The sequence below is a fragment of the Thamnophis sirtalis genome, unplaced genomic scaffold, assembly GCF_051295495.1.
Source record: "Thamnophis sirtalis isolate CommonGarterSnake01/CBP01778 unplaced genomic scaffold, rThaSir2_p1.2 scaffold_12, whole genome shotgun sequence".
NCBI classification, from domain to species: domain Eukaryota; kingdom Metazoa; phylum Chordata; class Lepidosauria; order Squamata; family Natricidae; genus Thamnophis; species Thamnophis sirtalis.
In genome coordinates this window covers 55,727,655-55,745,610 of record NW_028261392.1, presented here as the reverse complement: position 1 = coordinate 55,745,610, position 17,956 = coordinate 55,727,655, and the positions used below count along the sequence as shown (strand labels likewise).

Below are 17,956 nucleotides of genomic sequence, written 5' to 3'. Positions count from 1 at the left end.
CACTGCTATCATGCAGGAGATCTTGCAAGAATTGGTTTGGATAATGCCACTAGCATTCATTTCACAGTTGAGATGTAATCCATGAGAATATTCATAGACTTCCTGGATCTAGCAATTCAACTTCTATAATTTATTATGTATACCTGGTAAAATCCATAATTAAGCAATTTGATCTCTGGTGAAGTAGTAAAACCTCTTTTTGCAGAAAGCCCTTAACAATTCTTTCTTCAGCTGCAAAGGTTCTTATTTTACAAGACTCTAGGAGTCCCATGATCTTACATGGTTCAGAGCACTAATTGCTGGCAGGAGTGGTTTCAGAGAGTTTATTCCCTCCACCGCTAGTGCCAGATTAAATATAGAACATACCATTGTTTTAGGGACTTTGCATGTCATATTTCTTTCAAAGAGTATTAAAATGTGCTCATGTATCTGTGATTGTATCAGTGGTGGGTTTCAAAAATTTTTGGAACCTACTCTGTGGGTGTGGCCTCCTTTGTGGGAGTGGCTTGCCAGCCATGTGACCTGGTGGGAGTGGCTTACCGGCCATGTGTTTCCCCCCCCCCCTCTCTCTCTCTCTCTCTTTCCTTCCTTTTGTCTCTCTGTCCCTTTTTTCTTTTTTTCTTTCATCTCTCTCTCACTCTTTTTCTTTTTTTTCTTATTTATTTATTTATTTATTTATTTATTTATTTCTCTTTCTCCCTCTCTCTCTCTCTCTGTGTTTGTGTGTGTGTGTGTGAGAGAGAGAGAGTGAGTCAGTGATGGGTTTCAAAATTTTTTGGAACCTCTTCTGTAGGTATGGCCTGCTTTCCGGGTCCACTGGTGGAACTTCTTCTAAGCGGTTCGGTATATTTTATTTTATTTATTTATTTATTTTATTTATTTTATTTATTTATTTATTTATTTATTTATTTATTTATTTATTTATTTATTTATTTATTTATTTATTTATTTATTTATTTATTTATTTATTTATTTATTTATTTATTTATTAGACTTATATACCGCTTCATAGAGCTTTCAGCCCTCTCTAAGCGGTTTACAGATTTTTAGCAAATTGAGTCAGCAAATTGCCCCCACAGTCTGGGTCCTCATTTCACCCACCTCGGAAGGATGGAAGGCTGAGTCAACCTTGAGCCAGTGAGATTTGAACCGCTGAATTTCAGATAACAGTCAGCTGAAGTGGCCTGCAGTACTGCACCCTAACCACTGTGCCACCTCGCTCACATTTGACGAACCGGATCTACCGAATAGGTGCGAACTGGTAGGAACCCACCTCTGGATTGTGTACACAATTGAACAGTGACTTCAGACATTTGAATGTAAACATTTTAACCATATCGATGAGTTCACGTGAATAAGTTGTCTAAATATCATGTTCACCAGATGAATGGAAAATGACAAAATTAATGTGATTTTATAATTAGCATAAACAAGAATAACCACCTGGAAAGACTGCATTCACAGGGCTCCATGAATTTGGAGAGCAATTTGGGCATCGTCAATGGACTCACAGTGTGTGCTTAGGAGGATGCTGACCTTTTGACCCCGCCTTATCTCTAGTTCCTGAGAATATATATTGGAAAATCCCATTGAGGTGCAAATCTATTGGGGAGTAAATCTAATTAGGGTTAGGGTTAGATCCCTAAGAATTTAAATAGCAAAATGGACATCGCCAATGGATTTGCAGCACATTCATATACTTAGGAGGGCACAGACTTTTCAAATCTGCCTTAGCTACATTTCCTGGGAAAATCCCATTGGGTGGTAAATTTACATAGAGTTAGGGTTAGATCTCCAGGAATTTGGAAAGCAAAATGTACATTGCAGTTGTACATTAGGATGTACAACGGTGACGTCCTATCACCTGAATATTTTACAAATACTTTATAATTTGAAAATATGTCAATTTCTGCTTTGCTATTTGTTACAGCACTTGGAGCCAACTAGACTCGATTAATTGATTGATTGATTGATTGATTGATTAGACTAACAACTAGCCCCCCCAATAGTGCATGGGGTCCCATGGTTTACACCCATTTGCCGTTCCAGCAGATTCAGTGTATTCCAAGTCCCCTCTATTTAGCATTATCATCTAAACAAATCCTAGAAAAGTACTTTTGGTGCCACAGCGCCTGTCCTCTGGAATCACCTCACCCAAGGATTCAAAAGCCCCTATCGCACTCCCCTTTGAGTAATACATGAAGATTGGCCTATTTTTCAAGCCTTGGGCAACCTTATGGATATGAATATAGAAGGAAATGTTCCTCCTATTTTTTTTCTCACAACACCCATGGGTGGATTGAAAGAGGATGACTTGGGATGTCTGAAGATGAGGTGGAACCAATGTCAATCCAGCATTTTGACCACTACGCCACAGTGGCTTTCAGTCACAATTGTGCAAGCTCATCTAATGTGCAATTCAATATGGAATGTGAAACAGCAGCACCAGTTTTGATAATGATTTGATGCTACTGAGAAACAGAGTTAGACAAGGCAAATAAGGTAATCAAGCTGAAATCTTTACAGGGCTTTGTGTTCATCTGTATGTGTGAGTTTTCTGATAGGCAAACTGAAAAAATAAACTTCATGAAAACACAGCCTGTTAAAAGTACAGTTAAGAAGCTGCCAACTCCGATTCTATAATTGCTGTGTAGGACACTTGAGAAAATATGTAAAAGTGAGAAAGGGTTAGGACCACTTAACAATACCACATTAAATGTTGCTGACATTCAGATTTAATGGTCCTTCAGCTAACGCAAAAGCATTGCTGAAAGGGTCTACTGAAAGAGCAAGCTTGCTTTGTTGGGTGAAGGGATGGGGAAAGAGTAGATGATGGGATGTGGACAACAACTAATGGGCAAAGCCAGAGAACCTACCAGTTAAAATCTGACACCTCCTTCTGCATACAGAGCAGGAACATTCTCTGTAAAAGAATACGTTCAAGTCGGGAAAAGTTTTGAACTTTATAGTTCATTTTGATCTCAGTTTCAATAGTAGGTTCAATCTGCAAAACCATTCGAGCATCAGAGATGTAATGTACCACCTTATTACATATTATAGTGAAGCTCATTACTCCTGCCACTATTATTGTATTGCACGATATTTTTTAAAGCATAAGGTTCACAATTTAATTCAATACATCATTGGAGATTTATGCTGTCTAAATGAGGTCCCTGTGCAGTGGTGGGATTCAAATAATTTAACAACCAGTTCTCTGCCCTAATGACCACCTGGGTAGGTGGAACTGAGTGGTCATGTGACTGGGTGGATGTGGCCAACTCAATGTCCCGCACGTCAATGGGCACGCTTTGCCTTACCTGTGACAGTGTCATTAGGGTTAATCGGAGAGGCAGTGTCTGTAAGCAGGGCAATAAAGATGAGGCTAGAAACAACACCAGAATGTTTCCTCCCTGCCTTCCTTACAGGATTAGCCCTGTAAAGTGGGGAAAAACAAAAGGAGATTTCTTCCAAAAACCAGTTCTCTGAACTGCTTAGAAAGTTAACAACCAGTTCTCCCGAATAGGTGCGAACTGGCTGAATCCCACCACTGTCCTTGTGTGAAAAGAAATGCAGAAATTAAGACCATTTGTTATTGCACTATGGGACTTCAAATCTACCACATGAATTAGGCTAGCTCCTTCCTCTCTTGCAATCGAAGATTTTTATGGAAGAGCAGGGAAGTGCAACATTGGATTCCAAAAGCAAGAGCTATGCAAGGGAAACAGAGAAATATCAGCAAAGACTTCCAAAAATATCTTACAGAGCAGTACTTTCAAGACATGGATCCATTGAACATTGGATTCTTGTTCTTGTGTTATTCCTGTTGTATCATGGGAGAAGCAGTTTTGCATTCTGTCCACCAGTTTGTCCAGTATGCAATGTCGGCAGAGCACATACCTATGGCTCATATGTCTTCCTGCAGGCAGTCCGTCCATTGTTATTCCGGTCATCCTTGGGGTATCTGGGCTACCTCACAACAGATCAGTTCTGACCACTTGTCCATACCATCACAGCCTGGCTTCTCTCATTTTGTCTGGAATTGGGATGACTTTGAAGGCCTTCTGAATGTCTTTGTTTGTAAGTGGATTGGACATTGGATCGTAGTGTGGCACTAAATCTCATCATGCAAGAATGCAAATAGAGAAGGTGCCATGGAGCTGAAGAAGAGCGTCCATTGCTTTTACTGCTATAACCAAGAGTGACTTGTTCTGTATCACTGCACACAATTTGGAATTTCTGGGATGTGGACAAGAGAATGCCTGCCTTGCAAAGTAGATTAGAGATTAGAGATCTTAGTTTACAAAGCATAGTGTGAACAACTTTAGGGCAATATTGGTTTCTGGTTGTGCTTGTGAAATCCTGGCCAAAATGGATTGGTACTGTCCTAACCATTTGCATGAAGTGCTACAAGTGACGGGAACATTTTTGTTTACTAGATCTGATGCAATTGGAGCTAGTGGTTTCAAGCTGCTTATTCCAAATTAGTCTGATTCTCAGAAAACACTGCAGCCATGTGCTCTGCTCGAGTATTTCAGCTACTGACCCTCAAGCCTTTTAGGTTTTTATACATCATATTTAGACATATTGCAGTTTCCTTACTAGAAAATTAAGTAACAGGATAGAACACAACTAGAAACAATGGAAAAAAATCATTCACCAGGTCAGAAATTTAGTGCTCTGAGAGTGCTTCAAAGGGGATTGAATTAATATGTAATACAATTCAAAGAAAAGGTCAAATTCCCAGCATATTTTCCCTTGAGCAAGAATCAATCAATTCTTCGGTGCTAATCAAAATATTGCACAAATCTGCTTAAGTGCAGGAAAATCTTGCCTATCAAAAGCAGTGTTTTATTTTCAAGATTTCCTTCACAGCTGAAACTAAACTAGTTATCTACATTAAATTTGGTTTTTTCCAGAAATTGTGCTTGCCAATCATTACAAAAATTTGCCAAGCGAAGGATCATACAATTATTTAGGCTGGACCCTGAAACAGAAGGATATTTTCCAATTGCATTTGTAACAGTTTAGTATTTTCATACTTTAACAAAATTATATCCCACTTTTTTTTAAATATCTCAAAATGGCAGAGATATTTAATACTCCTTCCTCCTATTTTTCCCACAATAGGCATTTTTAGAATGTGGATCCTAACTGAATATTGAGAATCTTCAAAGGTGACTACTGAAAGACATGTTATCCTTATGAGAATTGTACATATTCAATGAAAAGGGGCTGTTTTTGCTTTGATTACTAGAATTTTGTGATAATTGCTTTTGGAACTGCACACATATACTGTTTTTAGTGCAGAGAAGGAGATAACATTTTACACATTTGTATTCATACTTCTTATATCTTCATTCCTTGCAAATTTTCCTTATTAGTGCACTGTAATGCACAAAAAATGACCAAGTGATGCTGGAAGGTTTTTTTAAAAAAATAGTTGTTCTGAACTTTAAAAAGCAGTTCTGTCTTTGTATCTTCTTCTGTCACAAGATAACATGGATTGGACCAACAGCTGATCAGAACTCAGGAGGATTTATAATTCTTTTGACTTTCTGCTGTACATGACAGCAATTATACACCCCTTTGCATTTATAGATCCTTGCAAGGGATAGGAAAAACCAGAACGGGGTATAACAAAAGAAAAGAAAAAACAACCACTCTCCACTAAATATGAAGAATTTGGGGTATTGCACAATGTTCTTGGATTTCTGGAACAGTATGCTTTCTTTCCTTATAAGGTTGGGAAATATGGTGCATTAAGCATTATTTCAGCTTCACTGAAGTAGTACAGATATTGCAGAGGCTCTCCTGTGTAAAAGTATCACCATTTATTATTAACTTTTGTGCTTTATTTTGCATGCTTTCACAGAACTGATTCCAAGTAATACCTGTTATTTTATGTAGGCCGTGTAATGCTTTCCCCCTCAACTTGTGTCACAAGAAACTCTTCTCCAGAACTTCTTCTGTGCTCGTTTCTCTACTTAGTTCACTAATTCTTCTGACTTCATTCACTGCTTCAAGTTTTTAGGCACTTTCATTATATTGCTTCCACCACTGCAGTTCCACATCTTTGTCACCACTGGGCAGCTAAAGCTATTTTCCTTTCTCTTTTATCTTTTCTAGCAGAGAATGGAGCAATAGAAACTCTAGACAGTTGGTCCTGAGGGTATTTGCGTCAATTATAGTAGAAGTTATGAGATTCAGCAGAAGTAAGCTGAAGGTGGCGCAGTGGTTAAATGCAGCACTGCAGGCTACTTCAGCTGACTGCAGTTCTGCAGTTCGGCTGTTCAAATCTCACCGGCTCAGGGTTGACTCAGCCTTCCATCCTTCCGAGGTGGGTAAAATGAGGACCCGGATTGTTGGGGGCAATATGCTGACTCTGTAAACCGCTTAGAGAGGGCTGAAAGCCCTATGAAGCGGTATATAAGTCTAACTGCTATTGCTATTGCTATTGCTATTGCTATTGTCAAAACCTCTCGGGTACATGCTGATACAAATCACCTCCCTTACACCGAGGGAAGTACTAGAGACTTGTAGGTGAAAGAAATAAGTGGTGGTGGCTGCAGCACTTGTAGCTTTTAAGATGGGATCCCAGCATAGTGTTGAAAGTTCCCACTGAAATTTCCCTTGATGCTCCCTAGTTTCTTGCTTCTCTCTGCTTTGCAATTGTCTTTCAATTTTGATTTTTTTGATTTATGATATAGTGATCACCACTCACAATCCCTTTATGAGTTTCAGTCATTATCAACTGAACATCAGTATATCAGATCTAATTTGACAGCTTTTTATTTTATGACATTTAACTGTCCTAGTATCAGGCCCTCATTTATATTCTTTTTAGAATTTTGGCCTGCCACACTTTCTCTTATTTCATTATGCTGTTTCATTAGTATAGTCGATGGGAGGGGGAAATAGACAGGAGTAGGATTGTGGAATGTATTATTTTTCATTCTTTATTAGAAGCCAAGGTCATCCTTTGTCTCCGCACTTTCACACCTGACCGGAAGCAGCTGGGTGGAGACGCCAGCGTGGAAGAAGAAGATTGGACCATCTGATGGATTGTGGGTGTGGGGACAAGATCACGAACTTTTAACTGGGTGGGATTCTGATGTCATTTCCAGTATTGGAATTCCATAGCACAATGCCAACATGCCTGTCTTATTAAATTGGTATTTTATGGATAGTTTTGCCTTTGACTCTGATTTAATTCTGCATGGTATTTGGAACGCTGACACCTAGCCTAGTTAGTAGCCATTTCCTAACAAACCTGACCAGCTTATGACTCATTCCTAACTCTAATCATTTAGAGGTGAGTTAAAAATCAACAAACAACAGACACCTGAGGAGTCAGGTAGTTCCCATTCTTCTTTAAAGAACTGTTCGTTCTCCTGTTGTGTAGTGTGTTGAACTTTCCCTAAAGGCTGCCAACACTTAGGAAGCACAATCAGCTCACAAGTTATGTAATCTTGCTCTAAGGGAACTCCTCCTATCTTTCAGAGCCAACCTCCAAAACCAGCAGGGAAATACATTTGGCTTTTCCTGCCAGGGTCACTTGTGCGCTCTAAAGAAGCTGACAGAACAAGAAGGGCAACAGCCAAAAGAAGTAAGGTGAGGTGTGTGTGTGTTGTGTGCCGAGGGAGTGTAAATATAAGAGTAACAGGTCAAGAGCTGGAAGGGAAGGGGTGAAAAACTATACCAATATTTCTGTCTCTGATTCTTGTTCTGTATTCCTTAGAACAGCATTCCTGAAACGGAAAAGTATAGGAAGGGATGTCCATGCAAGCTCTAAGCTTCCGGACAATGCCAAACATTTTTTGGGGAAAGATTCTTCTTTGCAGAGGCATTTTCCACTTGAAAAATCCAGGTGTATCTATTTGAATGATGAAGCTCCTAAAAAGTTATTGATCCTTTAAAATGTTTGCCTAGAACTTAGAGGCTAAGGTAAATGACTCACAAGGGGTAAACTGGCATCATTGCGGAGAAATAAAGGGCCAACAGTGGATATCTAACTGTAATCAGTGTTTGGGTTGCTGTGATTCTGTTGTACCATTTTCATTTTTTAATAGAAATAGCATTTCGACTTACCTGTTGCTTCACAGTGCTTTATAGTGCTAAGCAGTTTACAGGGTTAGCATATTTCCCCCAGCAATCTGGGTCCTCCTAGTGTCTCCAGTGTCTTTTCCCCCACTCGGAGCTCGACCCAGAAGGACATTTCTTCCAACAGTAGTTTGTGGTACTTGGATGCTGCTGTCTTCCTTGTCTTTTTTTTTTTTTTAAATATATTTTATTCATTTTCACATTCCATTTGCAATCACTTATATACAGGGTATTTACTATAAGAAAAGAAAAAAAAAGAAATAAAACAAACAAAATAAAAAGGAACACAACTCATCATTCACAACCCCACCTAACACTTCCATCCTCCATACACCCCATCTACCCCCTCCAACTTTCCTTTCTCCCTCTAACACTCCCCTCCTACTTCCCTTTCCCCTCAAACCTTCCTTCTCCCCTTACTCCCCACACGCCCTCCTTACATTCCCCTTACTCCTTCCTTACTCCTCCCTCTTCATTCCCTCTACCTCCCTCCTTGGTGTATGCCTTTATTCGAGTGTTGTTTAAACTGATAAAAGTAAAATAAACCAAGGGAAAATATATATATATATATATATATATATAAAGAAAAAAGAGAGAAAAGAAAAGAGAAAAAAACCACCGTATATAAATACATTCTTGTTCTTATTGAGACTGTGTTAACACCCCCCCACCCCCCCCCCCACAAATCCCCATCCCTAATCCTCCCGACTTCCCAGGGCCCACACCTGGCACTACCTTCTGTCTAAAGTATCTTGTATACATATGGATTAAAAATAAAAGTAATATGTCAAAAGAAAGAAAAACAAGAAAAAAAGAAAAAAAAGAAAAAAAAAGAAACCACTCTTTGTGTTGATCTCAGCCCCCCATCTTTATCTATGCTTAAATAGTATAAGTCATTCTATCTATATTTTATTCTCGTCTCTTACTTCTTTGTTATTTACCCCAACCTTCTGTAGACTCTCCCATTCCTCTTCCTAAACCTTATATTCAGGTAAACATTTATACAAATTTGTGTAGGCATCAATATACAGTCTAACTAAAATTGATCCCTTCCGATAAAATTTAAGCAACGTGGTTCATGCCACATATTCAAATATTACTTTACAGAAGAATAATCAAACTTTCCCTTCTAATAAAATTTAAACAGCGTAAATAATCTTTCTTAACCTCCTTTTCAAACAATAATTCAAAATAATCTAACCAAGCTTCCCCTTCTTAGTAAAGTTTAAGCAGCGTAGATCAAGTATTACTTTACACAAAAATCAGTTTCTATCTTAAGATAATCCCAACCGACTTTCTCTTCTAATAGGGTTTAAATAACGTAAATCATTCCACATGCATTTTACCCTCATCCCTTGCTTGTTTGATATTTACCACTATCAAATTTATGCAGACATTTGTTTAAGATCTAGCTCAAAGTAATTTCAACCAACTTTCCCTTCTAATAAGAATTAAATAGCATGGATCATTCCACATATTCAAATAATACTTTCAACAAAAGTCAGTTAACCTTCTGTTTTAAAGTAGTCCCTTCTAACAAAATTTAAATAACATAATTCATTCCGCATTCATTTTACATCTATCTTAAGATAATCCCAACCGGCTTTTCCTCTTCTAATAAGCTTTAAACAACGTAAATCATTCCGCATATATTTTACCCTCATCCCTTGCTTGTCTGATGTTTACCACTATCAAATTTATGCTGACATTAATTTAAGATCTAGCTCAAAGTAATTTCACCCAACTTTCCCTTCTAATAAGAATTAATCCGCTTTTTCTACCGGAGAGAGGTCGCAAACCCCCATTCGGTCCACAACTTTGGCAAATATTTTAAAATGTCTAAATTCTCGATCTCCGTTTTTCTGCTTCTCCGATGGAGGAAAGGCTACCCCCTCCATCTTGCAGCCACGCGGCCTGCCGCTTGCCTTCTCCTTCCGCTTGTCTCTCCTCTCTTCCAAGTGAGTCAGGAAGTCCCGCCTTCAAAGTCCTACGATAGAAATCTCGGGCCTCCGAAACAGAGTTAAGACGAAATCTTTGATTCTCAAATGTGACCGTAATGCCGGCAGGGGCCTCCCATCTGTATCAAATCTGTTGACTCCTAAGCTCTTTAGTTAAAAAGGCGTAGTCCCTTCTTGCTCTCAACATCTGGAAAGGAATATCTTTGAAGACAATCAGGTCCTGGTCATCAACTCGGAGACTGTTATTATGAAACTTTTGCACAATCGCATTTCTGGATTCTTTTGTGGAGAAATATATAATTATGTCCCTCGGGAGCTGTCGCTGTTCCGCTACCAATGAGTTCTGGCGATAGATTTTCCGAATCTGCCAATCAAAGTTAAGTCCCGGGCTTCCCACCGCATGGCTGAAGGCTTCAGCAAAGGTCTGTTTCAGATTCTCTTGCTCCTTTTCACGGAATCCTCTAACTCTTATTGCGAATGCCTTCCTATTAAAATTTATCATCACGAGCTGTTCTTCAGTGTCTCTAATTTTTTGTTGTAATATTTGAATATTAGTAGTCAAATTAAAATTAGCCTTCTCCAAGCTTTCCAATTTATTCTCTATTTCAGCAGAATAATCTGACAGAGCAGACACGGCTGCGAACGTATTCGCCTTCATTTGGTTAATTTTAGACTTTAAATCATCATATAGTTCCAATACAAATTCCTTAATTTCTTGTTTAAAATCATTAAACATTTTAAAGAAGTATTCCTGTGTTAAAAATTCTCCAGTAGAGGGCATAGGAGACAAAGGCTGTGGTTCCAATATAAATTCTTTAGATTCTTTAGGCACATTTGTAGCAAGACGCTTCTTTGATCTGGGTGCCATAATAAATATTTTTACAGAGCCACACAAATGTGCCATTTCCGCTTCCTAAATCAAAATGAAGAATTTTCCAAGTGTGTGCATTGATTAAAAATAAATATCGAATCCTGCATGATTTTTCCAGACTTTCACTGGTGGAAGTACAGCTGAAATACAGCTGGCAACATATTAATTCTCCGATTTGTACCACAAGTGTTAGTTGGACAGGCTGTGGTTATGCGTTGTTTGCTGTGTATTGATTTGATTTGGTCAAATATAGTTTTTAAGAATCTGTGAAAGAAAAATATAATGGCTTGTTCCTCCCTGTTGCAGAACAGAATGGCCAAAAGAGTAGCCATCATTGGAGCTGGGGCGAGTGGCCTTACGGCCATTAAATGCTGTTTGGAAGAGGGTCTTCAGCCAACATTTTGTGGAGAGGAACTCCGGATTTTTACCTATAACCAGAAAAGGAACGGTGAGCTTGGGGGATTTGAAATTGGCTATTATCATCTGCACTATTACCATAACCATCAAGGTAAAGAGGAGGAAATTATTGTGGCTTGGGCGAATTAGCCACTACCATCATAGCTTGCCTGAACACCCGTCCCTCCTCTATCCTGTATTTTAGTGCTTACCCTCTCACCTTGGAGCCTCTCCTTTTATCCCTCCCGTGGTTTGGACAACTTTTTTTCCCTTCCTGTCTGCCCCTGCCACTGTGGAGCCACGTTTGCCTGTCTATCTGCTCTCACTTATGCGAGTTTTACTGCCTGGCCTGCGACCATCGGCATTGGCCCGGAACAACTGCTCTTCCCCACCACCTGCTACCACTGAACAACGACCATCTGTTTAACATCCTGATATTTTATGGTATACATACTTATGGTGCATTTGGTTTGGGGAAGGAAGTGATAGAGGATGGCAGTTTCAGGGACAGGAACTTGGCGTTTTAAAAACTGGATATTAAGTTGGCACCCCCCCTTTCCCCCTTCTAACTGGTTCCAGTCACTTGTAAACTTTGGACATATAGACTTTGGCCGCTCCAGGACTTCAGGAGAAGGGGAAGATAAGATACCCCCCTGCATACTACCGTTTTATCTCCTATGGACCGTTATTGTTTATTATACCACGCTCTATCTGGATTTGGAGGGTGTGGGTTTGCAAAGCTGGTGTTGGCTGATGCCTGGGGCCTGTGCTCTGCCCCCCCTCCATCTACAACTATTTATAGAATACGGTTCTTGGACTTTGGCCTTGGATTTCTCTGGAACTGGAGGAAGGGAGGCTGGCTCTTTTGGAACTTATAATTTTAAATTCTGTGTTGCGCAATTTTAAATGGGTATGTTGAGTGCGTGAGACTGAATGAGTTAGTATGAAAGACCCACTTTTTAGTACTATTATTGCTGTATTCTTTTTGTGTTTTAATTATATTGTGGGGACTGCCTGTGTGAGTGCCTGAGTATGCCTGATTCGGAGGACCTGGCGGGACATGCGGGGGCCATTGGGGTGGTTGGGGGAATTATGCCCACGGGAGAGAGTCGGAGCATTGCGGTCATAACAGGGAGAGGCAGATATGGCGGGGACTTTAGGGCTGGCCATTACAGGGGAAGGAGGGTTCGCTATATTGCAGAGATCCCTCCTTCCGGCCCTATGAGTCCCACTCCAAGGTCAGATGGCGTGAGCGATCAGGACCCTGGTCTCAGGCTGCTGTCGCTAAATGCCAGGTCTGTTATCCATAAGGCTCCCCTCGTCCGGGACTTGATTGTAGACGAGGGGGCAGACCTGGCATGTATTACTGAAACATGGCTGGGCACGGAGGGAGGAGTCCCCCTCGTAGAGCTGTGCCCAGACGGGTTTCAGGTGCTTCATCAGCCGAGAGCCCAGGGAAGGGGTGGCGGTGTGGCTATTGTAGTCCGGGAGTCTTTAGCTCCTCGTAGGATCCCTGCTCCGGAGCTTGTCGGGTGTGAGTCCCTGCTAGTGAAGTTGGACCTCAAGGGTCAAGCGGGTTTGCTGCTAACGTACCTGCCTCCCAACTGCGTTGCAGCGGCCCTCCCTGCGCTCCTCGAGTCAATAGCCGAGCTAGCAATTGAGTTCCCTAGACTAATGGTTCTGGGGGACTTCAATTTGCCTTCGCTCGGCGAACACTCTGATGGAGCGCAGGAGTTCATGGCCTCCATGACAGCCATGGGCCTGACCCAGGTAATTCGAGGCCCTACCCACTTGGCGGGACATACACTCGACCTCGTATTCCTCTCGGAGCAGTGGAATTATGATCTTGGTCTGAGGGGAAATGAGACCATTCCCCTGTCGTGGTCAGACCACTACCTACTGAGGCTAGACTTCCGGAGGCCAAACCCCCACCGTAGGGAGGAGGAACCGACCAGGTGGTTCCGCCCCAGGCGACTGATGGACCCTGTTAGGTTCCAGACGGAGCTTGGGGTCATTCCAGATGCTCTCGCCCACAGTTCGGCGGAGACTATTGCTGCGGCCTGGCACTCGGCGGCATCAGAGTCTCTTGACCGAATTGCGCCACTACGGCCCCTCCGGGTCAGCGGCTCGCGGAGACCCCCTTGGTTCACCGAGGAGCTCCGCGAGATAAAGCGCCGGAGGAGACGCCTAGAGCACCGGTGGAGATCCGATAGGTCCGTACCGAACCGAGCATTGTTGACAGCCTGCACCAAGGAGTATATTTGGGCACTGAGAACTGCCAAAAGATCACACATTGCCTCCTTGGTAGCGTCCGCCGAGTCTCGCCCAGCCGCCCTGTTTAGGATAACCCGCTCCCTCCTAAATAGGAGGGAGACGGGGAACCCCATACAGGGAAGGGCTGAGGAATATAGTCAGTTCTTGGCGGACAAAATTGCTCGGTTTCGATCGGAACTGGACTCCACCCCTGCAGATCCAGCCGGGACACAGGGGAATAACTTGGTAGACCATCTCTGGGTTGAGTTTCAGGATGTTGCCTCTGGGGATGTGGACAAGGCTATGCGAGCTGTAAGTTCCTCCACCTGTATACTGGACCCGTGTCCCTCTTGGCTGACTGCCAACAGCAGAGAGGTGACACGAGGCTGGATCCAGGCGGTTGTCACCGCCTCTCTTCGGGAGGGACACCTCCCCACCGCACTTAAGGCGGCGGTGGTGAGGCCCCTCCTGAAGAAACCGTCCTTGGATCCAGCAGTTCTTAACAACTATCGTCCAGTCTCCAACCTCCCCTTTCTGGGGAAGGTTGTTGAGAAGGTGGTGGCCTTACAGCTTCAGCGTACCTTGGAGGAAGCTAACTATCTTGACCCCTTCCAGTCTGGCTTCAGGCCCGGTTACAGCACTGAAACCGCTTTGGTCGCATTGACCGATGATCTCTGGAGAGCCAGAGATGGAGGCGATGCGTCCATCCTGGTTCTCCTTGACCTCTCAGCGGCTTTCGATACCATCGACCATGGTATCCTTCTGCGACGACTGCGGGAGGTGGGGGTGAGCGGCACTGTTTTACAGTGGTTCTCCTCCTACCTCTCGGACAGGTCGCAGTCGGTGTTGGTGGGGAGGGAGAGATCGTCCCCGAGGCCCCTAACCTATGGGGTGCCGCAGGGTTCGGTTCTGTCCCCCCTGCTATTTAACATATACATGAAACCGCTGGGCGAGATCATTCGGAGGCACGGGATTAAGTACCATCAATATGCGGACGATACGCAGTTGTATCTGTCCGCCCCGTGCCAACTCAATGAAGCGGTGGACGTGATGAACCGGGGCCTTGAGGCTGTTAAAGACTGGATGAGAGCTAACAAACTGGTACTCAACCCGGAAAAGACCGAGTGGCTGTTGTGTTTTCCTCCCAAAAATTTGGTTAACGTTCCATCAATCAGGCTGGGGGGGCAAAATTTATTCCCCTCAGATAGGGTCCGCAACTTGGGAGTCCTCCTGGATCCACAGCTGAGTTTTGACCACCATCTGTCGGCTGTGACCAGGGGGGCATTTGCCCAGGTTCGCCTGGTGCGCCAGTTGCGGCCCTACCTGAACCGGGAGGCTCTCACAACAGTCACTCGAGCCCTTGTGATCTCTAGGCTGGAATACTGCAATGTGCTCTACATGGGGCTGCCCTTGAAGAGCATCCGGCGACTTCAGCTAGTCCAGAACGCGGCCGCGCGAGTGATCATGGGCGCACCACGGTTCGCCCATATAACACCAATCCTCCGTGAGCTGCGCTGGCTACCTGTTGATCGTCGGGTGCACTTCAAGGTCTTACTTACCACCTATAAAGCGCTCCATGGTAGTGGATCTGACTATTTGAGAGACCGCCTCCTGCCAATTACCTCCCTGCGTCCCATCAGATCGCACAGAGTAGGCCTCCTCCGAATTCCATCCGCCAGTCAGTGCCGACTGGCGACTACGCGGAGGAGAGCCTTCTCAGTTGCAGCTCCGACATTATGGAACAACCTCCCCGTGGAGATCCGTACCCTCACCACAGTCCAGGCCTTCCGCACAGCCCTCAAGAACTGGCTATCCCGTCAGGCCTGGGGATAGGATTACTCTCACCCCGCCCGAATGTTGAGTGAATGTTGTGTTTTTATGACCAATTTCCTTTAATCACGATTTTTTTTTTCTTTTTAAGTTTTGTCTTGCACCCCCTTCCCTTTATTGCTGTAAGCCGCCCTGAGTCCCCTCAGGGAAAAGGGCGGCATATAAATTTGCAATAAAACGAAAAAAAAAAAACGTAAAAAAAAAACGAAACATGTTTTGAGAGAAATGAGGATATAGGGGGGCTATGGAGATTCCAGGTATGTTTTCTCATTGGCGATATTGACTGTTCTGTATGTAACTAACCCATCTACTAGAATCACTAGAATACTTCTTTTTTTTGTCCTCAACAAACAAGTATTCCTTTTTCTTTCATCAAAGAATTTTTTCTTCAAAAATCTCCTACTTTGGATTCTGCTCATTAGGGTGATATATCCCCTTTTATCTATCAAGAGATACAGAGGTGGGATTCAAATACTTTAACAACCGGTTCTCTGCCCTAATGATCAGCTGGGTAGGTGGGGCACAGTGGTCATGTGACTGGGTGGCCATGGCCAACTCAATGTCACTCACGTTGATGGGCGCTTCGTCTTAGCTGTTACAATGTAATAAGGGGTTAACCGGAGAGGCAGTTTCAGTAAGCAGGGCAATAATGATTAGGCTAGAAACAACAAGGATTAGCCCTCTAAAGTGGAAAAAAACCAAAAGAAGATTTCTTCCAACAACCAGTTCTCCAAACTGATTAGAAAGTTAACAACCGAATAGGTGCTAACTGGCTGAATCCCACCTCTGAAGAGATACCTAGTTGATTATTAATTATATGGATGGGAGAGAAGAGAAATAGATAGATAGTAAATAAAAAAACAACTATCTACCTTGTAATATTCAAATATGAGGTAGCTGAGCTACCATTTGATCATCGGTGCAACATCAATAAGATGAAAAGGAAAAATTGGTGTAAGATTTATGTAGTTGGGGAGCTTTTGACTGTTTTACTGTTTATGATCAGATTGTGTGCATTTTTAACTATTATATTTAGCATGAAAACCAGAAGTTTCAGAACCTTTCCTGAAGAGAACTTTTTGTGGCCCAAATCTTCTACAATTTAAATAAACAGGTTTCCATCAGCCTCTTTGGATTATTTTAAATTAACACAATGCTATATGAACAAATGTATTTCCTTTTTTGTAAATCTGAAACAGCCAGCCATACCCTGTCTTTTCGACCAGCAGATGGGCACAGAGACAATATGCTGAGTTTTTCTTCTCAGTTTGTGCCAAATGTAACTCCTTTAGGTATATAGTTATGCATGTGTGCTTCTACATCTGTGTGCATGCATGTGATTCTAAAGCTTTAGGTTTTATATGGCTGTTTATATGACTCTTAGTCTTAGTTGTGCTAAGCTACTGTGTATGATTTAAAAAAAAATGTTTTGGTCATTGACCATGGTTAAATAAATAGTTAATAGTTAAATACATTGGGTTAGATTAGATTAGATTAGATTAGAGGTTTATTTATATGCCGCCCTTTTCCCTGGGGGGACTCAGGGCGGCTCACAATCCAAAGGAAGGGGGGAAAACAGACTTTTACATATAAGACAATACATGGTTAAAACGCAACATTCATACCATTCGGGCGGGTTACAATCTTTAGCCCCAGGCCTGATGGGATAGCCAGATTCTGAGGGCTGTGCGGAAGGTCTGGAGGGTGGTGAGGGTATGAATCTCCACAGGGAGATCGTTCCATTGGGTCGGAGCTACCACCGAGAAGGCTCTCCTCCGCGTGGTTGCCAGTCGGCATTGACCAGCGGATGGAACTCGGAGGAGGCCTAATTGATGAGATCTAATAGGTCATGTGGAGGTGATTGGCAGTAGGCGGTCTCTCAAGTACCCAGATCCACTACCATGGAGGGCTTTATGGGTGGTAAGTAGCACCTTGAAGCGTATCCGGAGGTCGACAGGTAGCCAGTGCAGCTCGCGGAGGATAGGTGTTACGTGGGTGAAACGAGGTGCACCCACAATCACTCGCGCGGCTGCATTCTGGACTAGCTGAAGTCTCCGAATACTCCTCAAGGGCAGCCCCATGTAGAGCACGTTGCAGTACTCCAGCCTAGAGGTCACAAGGGCACGAGTGACTGTTGTGAGAGCCTCCCAGTTCAGGTAGGGGCGCAACTGGTGCACCAGGCGAACCTGGGCAAATGCCCCCCTGGTCACAGCTGTCAACTTGAAATCTTGTGCTATTTTTTTTCGTTTCCAATATGTCAGACATGTTTTCAAAGTACTGTAAGAAGGGAACTTCACCAAGACAGTGTTATATTAGGAAGACCAGTATAACCCATAACCAAACTGGAAGTCACTAGAATAACAAAGCCAGCATACATTCTAAAAGAAAACCTCCTGAGAATAATTACCAGGATATCAGGACAATTAGAAATACCTGCAGAGTACAAAATAATACAAAAGACCTAGGAAGTGCAGGAAAAAGTTACCTTTAAAATAGCAAAAGGTCAGAGTGACAGCAAAGATTCATTAGCTCAGGGAAAAGATGTAAA

At 42.6% G+C, this 17,956-nt stretch overlaps 2 protein-coding genes across 2 annotated transcripts in view; one reads left to right on the top strand and one right to left on the bottom strand.

Moving 5' to 3' along the window:
- The window catches only part of LOC106538503 (flavin-containing monooxygenase 3), a 51,971-nt gene extending 44,372 nt beyond the window's left edge, over positions 1–7,599 (bottom strand). The window contains exon 1 of the mRNA XM_087726672.1: positions 7,556–7,599. The gene's annotated coding sequence lies outside the window, so the exon portion shown is untranslated. The remainder of the gene's footprint in view (positions 1–7,555) is intronic.
- Positions 7,600–10,938: 3,339 nt separating this feature from the next.
- The window catches only part of LOC148043354 (dimethylaniline monooxygenase [N-oxide-forming] 2-like), a 26,429-nt gene continuing 19,411 nt past the window's right edge, over positions 10,939–17,956 (top strand). The window contains exons 1-2 of the mRNA XM_087726674.1: positions 10,939–11,327; positions 15,620–15,665. Coding sequence (XP_087582800.1) covers positions 11,212–11,327; positions 15,620–15,665 — 162 coding nt within the window. The 5' untranslated portion in view covers positions 10,939–11,211. The remainder of the gene's footprint in view (positions 11,328–15,619; positions 15,666–17,956) is intronic.